This window comes from Xiphophorus hellerii, chromosome 23, assembly GCF_003331165.1.
Source record: "Xiphophorus hellerii strain 12219 chromosome 23, Xiphophorus_hellerii-4.1, whole genome shotgun sequence".
NCBI lineage: Eukaryota > Metazoa > Chordata > Actinopteri > Cyprinodontiformes > Poeciliidae > Xiphophorus > Xiphophorus hellerii.
The window spans coordinates 7352898-7371582 of NC_045694.1; the positions used below are offsets into that span (position 1 = coordinate 7352898).

The 18685-nt window shown below is 35.8% G+C and overlaps 1 protein-coding gene and 1 long non-coding RNA gene across 2 annotated transcripts in view; one reads left to right on the forward strand and one right to left on the reverse strand.

Moving 5' to 3' along the window:
• Positions 1-1269, reverse strand: part of LOC116714650 (uncharacterized) — a 4486-nt gene extending 3217 nt beyond the window's left edge. The window contains exons 1-2 of the long non-coding RNA XR_004338100.1: positions 1163-1269; positions 246-381 (exon numbers count right to left, since the gene is read on the reverse strand). This is a non-coding gene — a long non-coding RNA (uncharacterized LOC116714650). The remainder of the gene's footprint in view (positions 1-245; positions 382-1162) is intronic.
• Positions 1270-10015: 8746 nt separating this feature from the next.
• Positions 10016-17963, forward strand: LOC116714817 (P2Y purinoceptor 4). The gene is made up of 2 exons (XM_032555571.1): positions 10016-10250; positions 15086-17963. The coding sequence occupies exon 2, from the start codon at positions 15110-15112 to the stop codon at positions 16187-16189; it is 1080 nt and encodes a 359-aa protein (XP_032411462.1). The 5' UTR covers positions 10016-10250; positions 15086-15109; the 3' UTR covers positions 16190-17963.
• Positions 17964-18685: the final 722 nt, after the last annotated feature.

Consider the following 18685-nt stretch of genomic DNA (forward strand, 5'->3'; position numbering starts at 1 on the left):
AGAAAATGACTCAAAATGAATGAAAACTGCAGTTTTTTCCCCCATCTGTAAGATTCCTACAATGATATGGTGGCGTCTTCTGTCAGAGTCCTCAAGATGTTGGTGTGGTGATGCTTCAGGAATGAGACTCTGCATGCATGACTTTGATTGGACAGCAAAGTTTTATTACAAACTGCAGCACAACCGAATCGTGAGGAAATCTTTTATAGGGTTCTGGTCAACACAAAGTAGATGTTATCACATACCTATGTTCCAGATATAGGCATGTTTAGGTGTTGGCAGTGGATCGTCTGCTACTGGAGTCCATAGATTAAACTTGTTTTCCAAACTCGGTGTCTTTTGGCGCATCTGCTCCTCCCAGGTCTTTCCAAAAAAGTCCTCCTGTACGATCAGACATTACAATATCCATGTCCACAACATCACCTTATGTTTTCCATCTCATCTCACTTCTAAGTAATAACAGACTGCAGCAGGGAAAATCCAGTTCCTAAAAATAACTCCTGAATATTGTCTGAGTCTGGCTGTGTTTTGTGTGTGCAGCATTCAGTGGAGGTAGTTACTTATTAAGGCAGCACAAAACAACTCAGCTGACTGCAGGTCTGTGTCAGTGACCGCTAAGTCACTGACCAGCTAACCATGAGTGCATCATCATCTGTGGGAGTGTTGTCAAAGTTTTGGCCAAATTAGAATCAAATGAAGAAACGCCTGAAAAGACTTAAATCCTTCAACAGAGTTCATTTGGATTTTTCTTCTTGATAAATATGTACTATTGTAGTTTATAAAAGATAGAAAAAGTATGAAAGAACCGCATGGTTTAACTTTTTATAGCCAAGTTCTTTTCAGGTTTCAGTTTTTAAACGTTGAATTTATCATTCATTAATTATCTGAAATATTAAAAGTTTGTTTATACAACATAAACCACATTGGTATACACTAATATTTCACTGGACCACTTTCAGCCTGTACTTGCTGTTGCATTGTTTTTGTAAGCTTCTGTAATGTTGCATGATTTATTTCCATCCAGTTTTGCATTAATTTTTGTTGAAATTTCATAAAGTAACTTCATTTCAAAGCAGTTGTATGAGAGGAAAAGGTGAAGCTGTGAAAGAGTCAAGGTGAAATGATTCATGATTCATTTTCTTCTTGTGTTAGCAATGGTTACCTGAAATAGCTTCAATTCACTTGCAGCGAATATGGCTTCTTTATGTCCAAACTTTACAAGCAAACTCCAGGACAACACTGGCAGAAGGTGACTGTGAGCATATATGCACAAGGAGAGGCGAAGGCTTTTGGGCGACAGTTTTGTGAGAAAGATTGCACACAAGCTGCATCTGTCCAAGAAAAACATCAAGACCAAACAGAATTTCTGCAGGGGCAATGAGAATGGATGTGATCATCATGATTCTGATTGTTTTTGAACATGTTGGAGAGAAGAAACGGTGATGATACTGAAGCATCCTGATATAATCATTGATGGTTCTCATCCAAACGAGTAACTTTATATGAAGAGTATCAAATCATCATCTAAAAGCGCTTTCTCAAGAATTCAAGCAGAATTTGGTGAAAGCAGAAGCAGAAACATATAAACTGATCAACCTTTGCGCTTTGAAGCCCGGAGTGGGTCACTATCGGTCAAGGATTTGGCCCAGTACTTACATAGATTTCTGTTATACCAGAATGAGTAGCAGAAGTTGAGAAGGTGAAGGGTCAACTCTGTAGATACTGACTCTTCACTTTCATTTAATATTTTACAATAAAAGCTTTTGACGAAATGTCTTTGATCTTCATCCAGTTTACCATGAGAAAAAGCTGCCATATTGTTTGACCATGACAGCAGTTTGGCCAGAGTTGGGTAGTAACTAGTTACTCAGTTACATTTGCTTGAGTAACTTTATTGAAAAAAAATACTTTTAGTATTTTCACTATGCTGTACTTTTTACTTTTACTTGAGTAATTTTATTATGAAGTATCGCTGCTCTTACTTGAGTAAAATTTCTGGAATTTTCTACCCACTGAATGAAAAACAAACACATTTTAACCAAAAGTCCACCAGACACAAACACACACCTGCAGTTTCTGTTAAAGTTTCATAAGTTTTTTATTGAAAGAAAATAATTTGGAAAAATTATTTTGCCTGATTTTGCTATTTTCTGTTACTTATATGAATTATTGACATTTTTGTTCTTAAAATGCCAAAATTTCCACTTGTCTTTATGTTTTGATCTGTGTGATGATGTAATTTTTAAATATTAAATTATTGGTAATTTACTTGATAAGTTACTCCGTACTTAAGTAGATGTTTTTGTTTTTTTTCCCCAAATACATTTTTACTCTTACTTGAGTAATTTCTTAGACAGCTACTTTTTACTTTTACTTGAGTTAAAAATATGTTCAAGTGCTACTCTTCTTTGAGTTAAATTTTTGGGTACTCTATGCACCACAGAGTTTGGCAGCAACACTAAATATGATTGGCTACACTTGTTAGCTGAGTTTTGATGGAAATGAATGAATTAAAGCTACTGAATCAATACAAATGAGAAGCCTTTGTAGTTGTACAACTGATAACCTGTCCTCAAAATGCCGACAGTTTCTGGGCCACCCACGTTGCTCCTGAAGACAGGCCAACACCTTGCATGGCTTCTTTAACAATGCAGGGAAGTGTGTGTATGAAGCAATTGAATAAGAAACACGGTGAAGGGCTTTGCAGAGACGCCAAGGTTAAAGCTGCTATATAACTGCAAATCATTAAATTAACATAAGCCAATGCAGTTCATGTGCAAAAAAAGTCACCAGTTCACATGAAAACGCACTTCGTCTCTGAGCAGAACAGTGTTTGCAGGGAACCATTGGTGCTTCTATTATAGAGGTGAAAGAATCAATGCCACAGAGCAATTTTCATTTATTTCTTCAATGTTTCTCTTGAGGTTACCTTCCACTTGAGTGATTTATTCTTTTTATTCCTCCTGATGAGTGTTACAACCTCTGTATCAACTTGTGAACTGGACATAAAGAAAAAGGCTGTTTTCACATTCATCAACTCCAAACAGAAAGATTCGAAATCCATCGTCAGAGGTTGCATTAAAGTGCCGTTTTACTCCTCGTGTTAATGCTTGAAGTGACAAACAATTTGAGTCTGACTGGCTGTGTTCACAATCTTAACTTTTCTTTTTTTTACAAATGAAAATATGAGTAGTGTTCTGGTCAACACAAAGTAAACGTTATCACATACTTATGTTCCAGATATAGGCATGTCAGGCGTCTGCTACTAGAGTTCACAGAATAAACTTGTTTTTCAAACTCAGTGTCTTTTGGTGCGTCTGCTCTCCCAAAGCCTTTCCAAAAAGGTCCTCCTGTACGATCAGACATTACACTGGACTTTATTTGTCCAGTGTTCAGAACGAAGGCTGCTGAATATAAATGACGACCACACTTTTTGGATTGTTGTTTACAAATCGTTTTGAAAACCTTCCTCTTCATGGTTGAATGCTGTTGTGTGTTGGTCACTCTTAAAATATGTGAAACAGTGGTGTATCAATAAATCACCGTAAAGATGGCAGAATTTGCATCTAGCAATAAAAAATACAGCATCATTTGGAGTGGGGACAATTTACAATTAAGGCTGGAGAGTTTCTAGATTCAGTCTAAAATAGGAGGCACTGTCCAACAGAAATTTCCAAAGGAACATATTTAGAAAACAGAGACATTATTCTAGAAGCCTGTTCATTGGATGCAGCTTGCAGCGTTCGTTATTAAGATGACTGTGATCTGTGAAATAATAATAAAAATAGTTTTAACTTATGAATCTGTTGCAGTACAGAGGCTCATACAGTTTCTCTGTCTCACAAGATTCAAAATATTCTGTTAATATAGTCAAATGTTTGATTTCTAAATGGTTTCATACAGTTTGACACATTTTTTTCTTTTTTGCAGATGGTGCTGAAGAGGTTTTCAAATTTGTGAAGAGAAATATATTCTCACAAAACCCTAAACTCACTGATGATTCAGTTCCTACAGTTTTCCAACTTTTTTTTATTAATGCAAGTCAAGTTGGATTACTGAAGAAGCAGCCAAATAAGTCAATTAGTTTGTGGCACAAAATTTAGCTGATGTCAGATAAAAAATATTTCAGAGAATTTTGGGAGATAGAATGAGAAGATTTTTTTTTTTACTTCATAGATCAGTCAATCAATAAATCAATCTTAGTTTCGAAAACTCTTTTCATACATCGAACAAAAACCCGCCCACCCACAGAAACGTCCCATGAGCACCCGCTAAACTGTAACCATGGCAACAGAGAAAACTATTACAGCTGAAATGGAAAACACTGGCAATATAAAAAGCCACAGAGAAATAAGTAAGCAAGAAAGAAAACAGTAAAATAAATTGGCAAAACTGGTAAAAGCCAAAAAGTTCAATACATAAGCAAAAAATAAGCGTCAATAATAATCGTCAACTGACTCCTAAAAGAAATAAATGGTTAAAAATTATAAAGATCAATTACAAAAACACTCATTCGTAGACTTTGCTTTAAAAAGTCTGTTTTTGAAGGTTCCCTAAGGAAGATGGTTCCACATGCTGATAGCTGTAATACAATACAGCAAATACAGCAAATACAAACAAACCAGAGGGGTTTGTTTTGACTTTTAAGGATTAATGAAAGAGCTTCTGGGGATCAAAACCAATTTGTTGACCCCTGTGTGGCTTGGACATCAGTCAGTAGCAAAATTAGACAAATATTTTAGACTCAGACCATACAAAGCTTAACCCCCTGCTCCCCCCCCCCTGAAAATATAATTTCAATAAATCCTGAAAGGCACTGGAAGCCAAAGTGGAGACCTTTGTACCTAAGTTATGTAATTTCTCTTTCTGGTTCTCCAAAAAAAAAAAAAAAAAACACATGCAGGGGAGTTTTGTATTAATTGCAGTGAATGCAATGCAATGAACAAATTCCCAGAGAAATTTCGGAGAAACTGGCTGCTCAAGGGTACAAGCAGAGAATAACTGACTGCAGATCACTTCCATCCCAGTTCCTGCCCATTTCCACGCCCACATAGTGAGAAACACATTACCGAAGGAGACACACGCAATTTAGCTAGAACTGAAACAGAAATTATCGGTTAGAATGAGACGATAGTGGAGAAGCTTTAATGATGAAAGTGTGGATCAAGAGAGAGAGAAACTGTCACACTCCTGGAATGTTTTTAGGTCAAAAGAATGATACTTTTGTTTCATTTCTGTGTGATTTCAAATTTTAGATAACACCAAGGTCCTTCACAACCCCAGATGGGGGGGAACCAACTCTGACTAATAACTTGTGAATTTGCTTTGTTCAGGCTGAGCTACAGAAAGTCTTCCACTAACCACCTGCTGATGTCGAAGGTGCAGTTGGAAATGGGATCTAAGGGTCTTGTGGCATCAGGACACACAGTAATATAAAACTGTGTATCATCTGTATAACTATGGACATGTGTCTCTTGATGAGAGAGGGTGTACAGATGAAAAGAAATGGGACCGTATATTGAGCCTTGGGGAACACAGCATTTAATTAACAGCTAAAGAATTGTAATTAAGCAAAGCAGACCAGAACCAATTCAAACAGAACCAAAAAGACCAGCTTTAGCTCTACTGTTTCTGTACTGTGGTTGGTCTCAAACGAGACTGAAACCCATTAGTTGACTCACTCGATCAAAAACAAGTTTCTCTAAAATCCTCCTTGAAAAAAATATAAAGTAGGATAAATAAATAAAATAAATAAATTTTGTTCTTTAGACAGGACTTAACCATTTACAGCCATATAGAACTAACAGAAAAGCAACATTATTAAAACGAGTCGGCTTTAATCACACTATGGTTCATATTTTGTATCTTCTTTGTGAAAGTTATAAATCTGTCAATTGTCATTACAATATAATCATATTGTGATTATATGATTATAATCTGATTTATTGCCTTATTGTTGATATGTAGGCAAAGATTTTAACAATATAACATGTTTATCACATATAATACTACTGTAAAAGGTTTGAATGCTTTACTGTTAACAACATCAGTATTAAACAATTTAAATAAATTCATAATAATAATAATTTAAAAAAATGAGTTACAGTATTTTCTGCTCTTGTCAGTATAGGTTTTTCCAATGCTATATAAAACCTTTTAGGTTCATTGCATGTAGGTCACTGACATTTGAGGCTTTAGTAACTTATTAAGTAAACCTTCATATTTAATCTGAGTTTATTGACTACAGCTGCAGTGCACATCCGGCTGGATTTTATTTCTTTATGACTAGACTTTATCATCTCACGCCTTGTTGTGTGAATCTTCAATAAAAATCTAAGATCCAGTAAATAGTGCAGATACAAGTCAAAGTGCCACAACTACGGAAAGTAAATGTTTATTCACATTCAGCTCAGGCTGTTTTTTGGGTGTAGCATTTCTGTAGTATCTACTTAAGCAAGTTTTCATTGCAAATTGTTTCACCTTATAGCAAATTACGTCAACGATGAACTCATTTTTCCACTAGCTCCCTGAAAGAAGAAGAATAGAGTTGTGAAAGTTTTAAAATCAGCAATAAAATGTGCTGAGTATGCAATGGGAAAAAAATATATGCTAACTTTAATGATGTCTGTCAGTGGGGCTTTGTTTATATGCTTATAGCAATTATTTATTTATTTTTTGGATCTCTTAAGAGCTAAACTTCATTGTACATAAGTGACGTATTTCCTTTTTTTAGTATTTCGCAACTTTCTCCAGGAAAGTTTTGGTTTTCACTTCACTTCAGCTAACCAGCATGGATTTTATCATGTGGACACAATGTACTCCCAGTTTAGCCAAAATGAAAAATCTGTCTCAAAGTAACAAGTTATTCTGTAAAAAGGATGAATGTTTTAGACATCCCAAATGGTTGTTGTACTTTAGAGCTTATAAGAAAGCCATCTGCACTGGACAAAACAAGAGAGCGTTGGTAACTGGCCAACTTTAGATTCCCTTTAGCTCATTGGTTGTGCAACGTTGCGTGACTCTATCATTATCTAAAAATCTGTTCGTAATCAGGTGCCCGTCTACATTGGTTTGTTTCACATCAGAGGGTTTGTCTGATGTGAAACAAAACTTCCACTCGAGCCAGAAACTGGACCCAACTGAATCACGTGATGGATGTCTGTTTTGTTCTCATTTTGTGTACTTCTTTGTGTAAACTTCCTGGAAATTGTTTTATTTTCTCTCAGCATCGTTCAGTGATTTTCTTCAAACATCTCACTCAGATTAATGACAAATAATTATCAGACAGTTTTTTCCCACTGGCCTCTAAGTTATAAGTTTACAAGCATTTCCTGGGTATTTAGAATTACCTTTTGAACTTCATTTCTTGGACCAAAAATGTTGAGTGTATTTCCATAAGCCCATCTATTTGGTGAACAGTATAATGGATGGACAGTCCAACAGTATTTATACTTGCACATAATTGCTTGAACAGATTAAATAGATCTTTAAATAGATAATGCTCTTTCTGATATCTTGTTTGATTTTTTTTTTTATTCTTCCATGATATCACACAAGGAATAATACAATAATAATTATGTTTTTCAGGTGTTACCTAAAGCATGGACACAAATATGCCTCTATGTAACTCAAGTTTTGATTAATTGATTTAATGTCAGATAGTTTAAAAAAGTAATTAGCAATTTTGTACAGTTTATATACATGAATGGTTTCAGATGTTGTTGTAATGTTTACTTGCTTACTTTGTTGATTTTTGAACATTTCCTCTCAGAATGTTTTGGAAACTGTTACATTAACCAAATTTATTGTTTAATAAATATTAAAATGATCTTTAAAAAATCTCCTTCACTTTCTTTGCAATTTTAACTCCTTGGAAAATTCAGACGTCATTGTCAGATAAATTATATTTATTTATAAGTTATAAGATTACTTTAATACTTTCTGAACATCAAAGTCATGTGAAGTTGCTAGTAGTTGCTGCAACTTTAACAAACCTTTTCCTGTGCTGGTTTTCAGAAAATACTCCCAGAGTTGAGTTGGCATTATTTTATTTTAACAGCAAAATATTGTTATAGTCTGCTTTAATAACATCTGTTATTTTTAGATTTACGCTGCAGCATATGGAAGCAGACTTGTGACTGGTAAGATCCCCAGATGATTAAACATTTGAACATTTATACCTTGAACAATTGTGTGAGTTCTTTTCGCTGATCAACATGTGGTTCTGCTTTGCAAGAAGCACATTTAGGCAAATGTGTACTCCTCTTTGAAAACTAGGATGATTTAAAACTTGACAGAATGGATTGTGAAAGACAAAATTGTGGGAGTGCAAGAATGTTGTATCATCGTAACTGGAAAAAAGAGAAATAAAATGTGTTTTCTGTTAGATATTCAAATTGAAATTCAGTTTTGCTTTTCCCAAACTGATCCAGAAATATATAAAACTGGTCAAAACACTTCTTCACTCAGTAGACCTCCTTTTTTATAAGGCTGCAGAGAAAAAAAAAGAAAAAAGATTTGTTTTTTAGATTGACACACGACTAATGGGTATTAAAACCAGGACAAATGAAGTCACAGCAACGCTGTCATAACAGGTCATTACTTGCTGAGGGGCAAACAAGGTTCTAACTGATATTTAGAACCGGTTTAATTATCCAGTCAGAACAAGTACGACATATTTTCAAGTCAGTTGAAATGCTTCTTACTATAAATGTTAAAGTAATCTGATTACTGTCTCTGTTGCATTCTGATTTTGCAGAACTTATTTGAGGAAAAGAGTTTATTGAACTTATCACACTTTTTGTTGGCAGCATCCTTGCTAACAACTTAACACCATAACTTTTATCTGCCATTTTAAAATCAGTTGGTTAATGTTCTTTGCAGTGGCATTTAAAAAAAAGAAAGTTTATCCTGTTTTGAAAGAAGAGATTTATTAACACTACTTGAGAAAATCAAAAGACGTGGCAGTGTTTGTTTACCCTACCCTAACCTTTGAAAGCCCATTTTGTGACTGATGAAAAAACAAAACAAACTTATGTCTCACAATTATGAGATAATATCTTCTATTAGTTGGCTTGAATTGGCTCTCTGGCATTCTAAAGAGGTGAATGAGACAAATTCATGGAAAGAAATGGATGCTACTAACATCGGGCAATATTTCAGAAACGGATTTACAAGCCTTGAATTCCAGCAAGTTTTGTCAAAATCCCATGTCAAAAGAGGCGGCTTTGGTGGAGGATAAAAATAAACAAATTATCTCATAATTATGATATAATATATAATGATATAATATTATAGATATTATATATCTATAATATTATGGTATTATAGATATACCATAATACACTTTTTTCATCAGTGTTGGAAATGGGCTTCCATAATAATTAGACTTGGAAACAGCATTTATAGATTCTCTTGAAGATGAAGATGGTATAAGAGAGTATGACTATTCTCCAAAGTAACTTTGAAAAGTCACATTCCAGTTTATAAATGTGTAGCCCTTTATGTTTCGGAGACATGCCCTGTGACTTGGTGAAACTATTGAAGTTCTTGGCCATAATAAACATGGAGATTATGGTTGTGCTACGCATTTAAAATTCACAAAATTCTGCATATTTATCATTCTCCCTCCACTCCATCTAAAGGTTCCCGGTAAATGAATGTTGAACCTCATCCTAAATTGCAGGGAGGGCATGCTTGGTTGTCATTTGCAGTCATATCAGGAGAACTTTTTATGACCTCATACCCAGAATTCCACGACCCACTTTAGGGTCCTGACCCCAACCTTTGGGCACCACTGCTCTCCAGATATATAACTCATGATATTTCACTTCAACCGTAACTCCATTTTCTCCCTCACTGTAACTGACATGCCGTGTATTTTACATTCATGAACGGGAATATTTAAGCTCTAAAACGAAAGATGACACCCTACGGCCAATTTCTTTTCTTTTTCTTTTTTTTTAAGCGGCATGCTTTGTTCACTCCCCAGCTTCCATTTCCTCCCTCATGCTTACTCCTCTCAGTGTTGACTGACGTTTCTGGCTGCGCTGCCATGGACTCCAACCCCCCCGCTTCCTACCACAAATTGCAACAAGCGTGAACCTAAACAGTCGCTTCTGGACGCCAACGGAGAGGCACCAACGAAGCGCGTTTTTAGCTCCAGGCATCAGAAACAAGTGGAGAAGGGAAATAAACAACTTTCGAGGATCAGAGTTTCCTCACAGCAAGGCTGGTAGGATTCTGCTTAGGTGAGTGCAGGCAGTCGTTGTTCACTCAACTTTGTTTTCAAAGCCGTGACTGAACTGCGCAAAATACGGAAAACCAAATGCTTAGTTTGGATAAAAAGAGAACAAAACTATGAGCAATCTATAAAAACTGTAATAGAGGATAATAAAAGCGAACAATGTCGGTCTTTTTTCTTTATTTCTTTCCGTCTCCCATGTGTAAGCTCTCTACAGAGCGGAACAGGTTCGTGAAATAAAGAGAAAGTGAGTTGTTAAAAAAAGCTACATTTGTAGTCCATGTTTGTTTACAAACATTATTTAATGAAAGGATCTGATAATTATTTGTACTTATTTTTATACTGAGATCAACTTGCAGAACTTAATGTAATGTAATAATGACAATGTTTAATTTAAAAACACTTTAAATGTTTTCATAAGTCATGTCGTCCAAGTATCTTAATAGAGTAGCTGTAGAGATGAGGTGGGCAAGAAAGATCTCCAGTAGTGGTCAGTCTTGCAACGAATCTGAAGAAGCTTCTGACTGAAGACACTGTTGCCGTATGACACCATAATGACATGCAAACAGCTCAATATCCAGGACACAGAAGGACAATATATCACAATAACATGTCCTGGATGACACCATCTCTTGTTAGCAAGCATTGCTAATCTGCAACATTTGCTTTTGCCATCCCTCCTTAAGTCTTGCTTTAGAGTTGAATAGAAAACCAGACAGAGAAACTTGGTGCTCTGCAGCTATGAAGCCTCCTTTTGTACTCCTCTGGCTTTTGAGGTCATAGTTCTGGTATCATATGAGCTTTTGAGATGCTAACACTCCCAGGTGTAAAGAAAACAATAACACCGTATTGGCACAATAAAAACAGCCCAGAAGTGAAAAAGTAGCAGCAAACATTGTTGCAGAAAACCAGAAGGAGTAATTGTTCATAAAAAGCAATTCCTCAACCACATTATGAACTAGTTCTAGAACTACTTGTATCTAGAACTAGCCTTTAAACGTTAAAACTGGTAGTTTTGATTGTGTTCTGCTTAGAATATGTTACAAGAATGTGTACTGTGGTGGCATAAAAACACTGGAATGTTGTGCTTAGCAGTGAAATGGTGGAACATTGCACACATGGTCACAGCGCCTGTAACATTTAATAGCACCTCTGTAAAGAAAAACTACTGCAAATAAAATCCAGATTCGGCTTGAACATAATCTCTCCTCTAATAATGATGTTTTTGTTTGTTTCCTTCCTCAACCTTTCCCTCAGAGTGAGTGGTGGAAAAAAAATTTAGAGTTCTTCTGTGCAACCCTCCAGTTGTTTTTAGTGAGTGTAGATGAGCAAAATGAGTAGCTTTTCTGCAGCCATTTGCATTACTTTGCAAGGATTCAAGGCACATCTTCTTTAGTTGAATGGCATATCATTTTTCTTTTTCTGTTTTGAAGTAGGCAGATGGAAGGTAATCTATAACAGAAAGTTGTAGATTAATTAAAACCTGCTAAAGTGATTAAGTAACGCATGTCTTCATTGGACGTCTTAGGAGTGGCAATAAATGTGGCAACAGCGATTTCTTTAAAAAATAAAAAAAAATTCTAAATGTGGAATTTATTGCCCATTAAATGAATGAATTCAGACTGAAATGTGGATTATGTTGCAGGGTTTAATTTTGTTTACAAAACAGTACCTTACAGAAAATAAACCTTTATTATCATGTAATTTATTACTGTGTGCTGGTATGAGCTTCAACGTGTCCATTTTACAGTGTCTTGTAAATTTAAGTAAAACATAATTTTGGCACATAGTTCTGGATTTATGATTTAACTGGGCATTTGATGAGAAAGGAAAATGTCCAATCTTTAAGAAAAGTATTTTTATGAAACTTCCAGGAAGAGGTTGGTCTTACTCTTGAGGAATTAAGGTATGAGGTGAACAACATAACAATGACAAACCGCTGCCAGAAGCAAAAAGAAAAACAAGAGCAACCTGTTTTTGTTTTTTTGTTTATTTACCTTTACTAAAGAAGAGTATCATCCATGTGATGTAAGCCTTTGGCATGAGTTATATTTTTACAACTCTTACACAGTTGTAAGATTATATTCTTTATCTTGATACAGATAAAGAGAAACTGATCAAGAGAAAAGTGTGAGTGTTGCTTTCCCCTTCAAATCTGAATCACTCACTGAGTGAAAGATTACTTTGTGGTAATTTGAGACACAAACCTTAAAGTTTTGAGATAAATTTACTTTAAAACGAACTAAAGTAAACTTTTCCCTACACGTTTTCACAAATTTTTAAAATCATTTGGTGTTTTTCTTGATCTGCAGGTAAGAGTGGACAGCCTTGTTTAATGGGGATAACTAGAAAGCAAACATCTGGGGTTCAGTAGTATGAAAACCACAAACAAGTTGTGCATCTGTGAAAACATCATTTGTGATAAATGAGAGACGAATGTTTTGTAATGACTTTATTTTCAGGGAAACCCTGATTAACTTTAGCGAACAACTCTAAACCACACCCTACGACAGCTCAGTTTAAGTTAGCCTGTTCTGTGACAACATCAAGTGAATGTCTTACAGTGAAATATATTGCAGTAAGACCCTTTGGGTGTTGTGAAACATTAAGCTATACATTATATGCTTGGGTTTGCTTAAGCTTTCAAAACTGCAAGATGGGTGTACAACAAGGTTTGATTTTAGGATGACTGCAATTTTCTTTATTAATTAAATTCAGCTAGTTATAGAGGCATTAGAGATGTAAGCATTTTTTTATTGCTGTCTGATATTATACAAGAGAAACTTTTTCTCTTTTAAATAATTTTGGATTACCAAAGTTATTTAGAATGACTAAAAGCCAGAATAAAGAGGAACTGATTTTTTTTAATCACTTTTTTGAATTTGGAAATGGTAAATATGTTTGTGTAACGCTTTATTAAGTCCAGATGACCCCAAAACGCTTCACGCTATTCAGTCATTCACCCATTCACAAACACATTCACACATTTTTGCATTTTGCCAAGAGATACTATGGTAGTTAAGTCTGATGTAACAGGAAAAAACATTGGTGTTTTTTATGCATTATGTAAATATCTGTGTTCAGCTCTATGTTGCATTTAAAATTAGCTCAATGTTTAAACTATCAAACTCTCTGAATGTATTTTGCAATCAAGGTCAGAAAGTATTTTGTTGTAACTGATCAGAGAAAAATATGAAAAGTAGTTGAGATGAACTATTCTAGTATTTTGTCCTACAGGATCATCTTTCAATACCAAATGAAATTTCCATGTTATGAACCTGTGACAGTTTTCCTATTGCGTGACTGTTTGTAGACAAGAAACTCATTAAGTTTTAAAGCCTTTGATGGTATCATATTTTAGATCAAAACTAGAATCATTGTAAAATACAGGGAAAAAAAACCTTTTTATATTTAGTTTTCTTCTGGCACTCGTGAAAGTTCAAAGGGGAAATCTGCTGTTGCTCAAAAAGAACACAGTGGCCTGTCTCACATTTGCCAAAAGTGTCTTTGTGGTCCTCAAGAGCTGCAAGAAAATATTCTGTGGATTGACAAAATTGAAACTTTTTTGCTGGTAGGCTTTCCACTACCTCTGGTGCAAAACTAGCATATTGTCTCAGAAAAGGAACATTATATTTACAGGTAAGCATATCTGGGGCTGTTTTGTGGCTTAAGGTCCTGGATGACTTGCTGTGATTGATAGAATCATTAATTTTACTCTCTAGAAGGCAAGCCTGGTCCAAAGCACATCAGCAAGTCAATGTCAAAACTACACAAAAATAAAAGCAAAACAAAGCTCTTAGAGTGGCCTTGCAAACTGCAGTCAAATCAGATTGAAATGCTGTTGTCTGACCTCTAAAATGCAGTTCATGTTGGAAACGCTACTAGTAAAACTGGATTAAAACAAGTAATTCTTAGAATTGTAAAATACTTGTTGCCAGTTACTGCTGACTCCTGATAAAAAGTGGCTAAGCCAGTTATTGGGTTTAAGAAGTGTTTACTATTTGGTAAAAGCCCAGGTTGCTGTGGATTCCGAAAGCTTATAGTTTTTCCCGATGTTATTTCGAGAAAACAAGTTAATATAGAGAAAATAGGCATTTGAAGAATGGAATCAAACAAAATTAGATTTTCCGTGATCTTGAGAAAACAAACTTTTTGTTTTCTTAAGAAAACAAATTTGTTATCTCAAGAAACCATCAGGAAATTAACTCGTTATCTCAAGAAAATTATTGGGAATAAGTATATGCGGACAAACCTCTTGGCTTCTGTAGTGAATAACTTTTTCCATTACTGAATGTAATTAGACTTTTGGGTTGATCACATTAAGACATGTTTAAAGATATATGGAAATGCATTTGTTTGTGCTGCATCTATTTTCAGAACAAGCATGAGCAGCAATAAAGTCCTGTCTGTTGCTGTCTAGGATTTTGGTTCTCGATGTGGAAAGATTAGTGATTTAGGTTTTTTAATTCTCATTCCTTAACGTAAGTGGAGATCATGAAAGATTATAAAGCTTTAAAGCCATCATAGGTTTTTGCATGTTCTCCACAGGCATGCAGGGTTTCTCTCTGGGTACTCTGACTTCCTCCCACAGTCTAAAAATATGCGGTTAAGTGAGTACTCTAAGCTGCCCTTAGATTTGCGCATGTGAGTGTGCATTCACTCTGTATGTCTTTGTGTTGCCCTGCCCAGGGTGTCCCTCTCCTTTGACCCAATGACAGCTGAAGCTAGGCACCGGCAACCCATTGACCCTGCATAGAAAAGCAGCTGTAGACGATGGATGTTTGTTTTTACATGTTCTTGCAACGAAAACCCTGATATCTCTATGCTTTCTTTTCTTTTTAGGTTTTGTCAACTACTGTCTTTAACATGCCTAACATGGAGCTGGTCATCAGGAACTCTAGTTCACACAACCAGTCAGAGGTTTTCACATCAGTCTTTAATGCCAGCTGCCGTTTTAATGAGGAGTTTAAATATATCCTGCTTCCTGTGTCCTACGGCCTGGTTTTTGTTGTTGGGTTCGTTCTCAACGCCATGGCATTGTGGATGTTCATAAAGATGCGCCCGTGGAACCCGAGTACCGTGTACATGTTCCACCTTGCCCTGTCCGACTTTTTGTATGTGCTCTCGCTGCCCACTCTCATCTACTACTACGCCAACCGAAGTGACTGGCCCTTCGGCGTGGCTGCCTGCAAAGTAGTCCGCTTCCTCTTCTACGCCAATCTCTACTGCAGCATCCTCTTCCTCACCTGCATCAGTGTGCATCGGTATCTTGGCATCTGCCACCCAATCAAAGTGCTAACTAAGGTAAAGTCCCGTCACGCTCACCTGGTGTGTGGCTCGGTGTGGTGTGTTGTGACGGTGTGCCTGGTGCCCAACCTCATATTCGTCACCACCTCAAGGAGAGACAATGACACGCTATGCCATGACACAACCAATCAGGAAGCCTTTGAACAGTACGTTGACTATAGTTCTGTAGTCATGGTGCTGCTGTTTGGCGTCCCCTTCATAGTCATTTTGGTGTGTTACTGTCTAATGGCGCGGACCCTGTGTCAGCCCAGACGAGGATTATCTTCCAGCAAGCAGACCTCCAGGTCGCGGCAGAAGTCCATCAAGCTCATCATTGTGGTATTGGTGGTGTTCGCAGTCAGCTTCGTCCCATTTCACATCACACGGACACTCTACTACACATCCCGTGTGCTGAATCTCAACTGTAAGTTCCTCAACATCGTGAACTTCACCTACAAAATCACCAGGCCGCTGGCAAGCATCAACAGCTGCATCGATCCGATCCTGTACTTCCTGGCCGGAGATCACTACCGCTCCAAACTGATTTTCATTCTTAAAGGAGGAAGAAACCTGAAATACAATCAAAGTTTACCGAACAGCAGTTTGGGTCTGGTGTGTAAGGGCTCGGCTCCTAAAGCCAGTGAAGAGGCTGAGAGATAGTGAAGAATACAAAGTAATATCTCTGTGTAATGTGTTTCTACTTGTAGTGAAACCTTTCTCCTGAAAGATTGTACAATAACTATTTTGTCATAGATTTTACTTTCTATAAGTATGTTTTTATCTACTGATTTATGTGAAAGTATTTTTTAACATGTTCAAATACTTTTTCAGTTCTTACTGTAGTGATATATCTATGCACAAAATGAAGTTCAAGGGTTATCTTTTTATCAAAGACATGGTTCCTTTTTTCTGTGTACGATTTGCCACCACAGCAGTATTTAGATATAGAGACACAGCTTTGAGGAACACTTTGGTTACACAACAAATAGATTCCTGACTTTACTAAGACTGGTACTTGAAACTTGAAACTCAAGGTCTGGCGTTCAAATCCTGCTCACATCTTTCTTCCAGTTGGCGAAATCAGTGATGAAACTCTGAGAGTGTAGTTCATTTGTGTAAGTAAATAACATTGTCCCTTTAATTGTTGTACTGTATACACATGCCTGGTTGTCATGGTAATGCTATGCACAATACTTGTCAGCAAAACGAGTTAACGGCAGCTTACAAATTCATCTGTTTTTGTTTAGTGAGCGAAAGAAACCGTCAGTGCTCGATGTAGTGCACGAAATGCAATTAGGCTCATAATTATTCATACCCACCTTAGTTTTAGTTTTAGAGCAATATTGGTTAGAGTGGGCCAGCCAAAGTCAGACAAAGATTTGGGCTGGTGCTTATCTCTAGCAGTCGTTGCATTGGGCGAGAGGCGGGGGGTTATCACCAAAGACAAACAATCAAACTACCAGAAGAAACATGCAAAAAAGCTAAACTGAATAGCAAGAAAGGTTTGATTGCAGTAACTCCAGTAGATTGTTCTGTTTCTTTTAAGGAAGTGTGTAAATTATTTTTGACTTTGCATTTTTTATTGAAATGTAAATAAAAGTAGATACTTTTCTTTTTCAAAATTGGCACTCTTTTACATTGTCCTGTTGAGTAATGTCTGTCTAATTCCATATCAGAATCAAACTTTAAATAAATAATCAAAAATTATTTTAAAATCCAAATAATTTTGAGCTCAACTGTATTAAAGGAGTGAACAATTGGAGGACAGATTATAACCAGTAAGTCATGGCAAAAACATAAATATAAATATCTGTGTTATATTTATTCTGGAATTTGACAATAGGTAAGGTTTACCCATTTCTGTTAGTCTTTGAATGTAAAGCTAAATAACTAAAGGCTTATGAAATTGTAATTCAGTAATTTCATTTAGATGTGCTGGAGAAGAGAAACATCTAATAATTGAAGGATAGTGGCTCTTCAGGATGGAAAACTCATTTATCAAACTAAAAGCACCAGGACTAAAATTATTGGTGAAAATATTTGAAGGAGACGAAACAATCATGTCCTGCTTTATCCATTCAGAAAAGAGGTTAAAAAATATACAATGAAACATAATCTTCTCATTGTATAGAAGTAAGAGAGATTAATAAGCATTCAGTATTACCTCTCGCTGTTGAATCAAAGGTTTATGCTTAAATATATATTTTTAATTAATGGATTTTTATGTTGTTATGAGAAGTGATGCTAGAAACGCAATCCACACATCATCGTCGACTACATGTACAGTAAGATGCAATAAACTAAAACTGAAATTACTAACATGAACTTAGATGCTATCTAAAAACATGTAAATATTTTTTACATGTTGAATTGAATGCTCTGTTGTTAAATGTTTATGTCTAAAAGTTTTGGGAATAATAAATGTTTAATGTAAGAGTGTTCATTTCTGTCATTATTCCAATTCAATTCACAAATATTTTATTTATACCAAAGTGAAAAGTTAAAAAATTAAAAGTTGTTGCAACTCATATCATCCAAGTATCTTCAACATGTTGTCGTGGATGTTGACGCTTTGGACTGGAAGAATCTCCAGTAGTGGTCAGTTTTGCAACAAATCTTTAAAAGCCTCTGACTGAAGACACTTCTTTAGATTTGTTGCAAGACTGACAGCTATATAAGAGACTTGACTTCTATTTGAAATTAAAAGATTAATTTCAACATTAGAGTATGTAAACATGTTTGATGCTATCAGTGCACAGTTCTATTTCTGTGAATTAACAATATTTACAATAATGTCCAGAGTAACTTTTAAGAAAATGCTGCCTGACTGATTTAAAAGTTTTCATTAAATAGAGTACTACTGTCTCTGCAACCCTTTCTTATGGTATATGTCATTTAAACATGCTGTTTATATGTTAGTAAAACCAGGAATGAAATCTGGATGCTGTCTAACAGATGAAACGCCAGTGACACAATCCTCCCCAGTCTATAAGCAGTGTTTGCATGTTGCTCGGAAACAACAGCTGCAACAAGTCCTGTGCTGGATTCCAACACAGCTGTTTTTGTCCTTCTACAATCACAGCCGACTTTCCCCCCCTTTACTTTGAGAGAAAAGTTAAGAGTCAATCCTGAAAAACTCTTTGGCTTTCAGAAATC

Coding starts and splice junctions, on each gene's coding strand:
- LOC116714817 (XM_032555571.1), top strand. CDS start 15,110: ATGCCTAACATGGAGCTGGTCATCAGGAACTCTAGTTCACACAACCAG.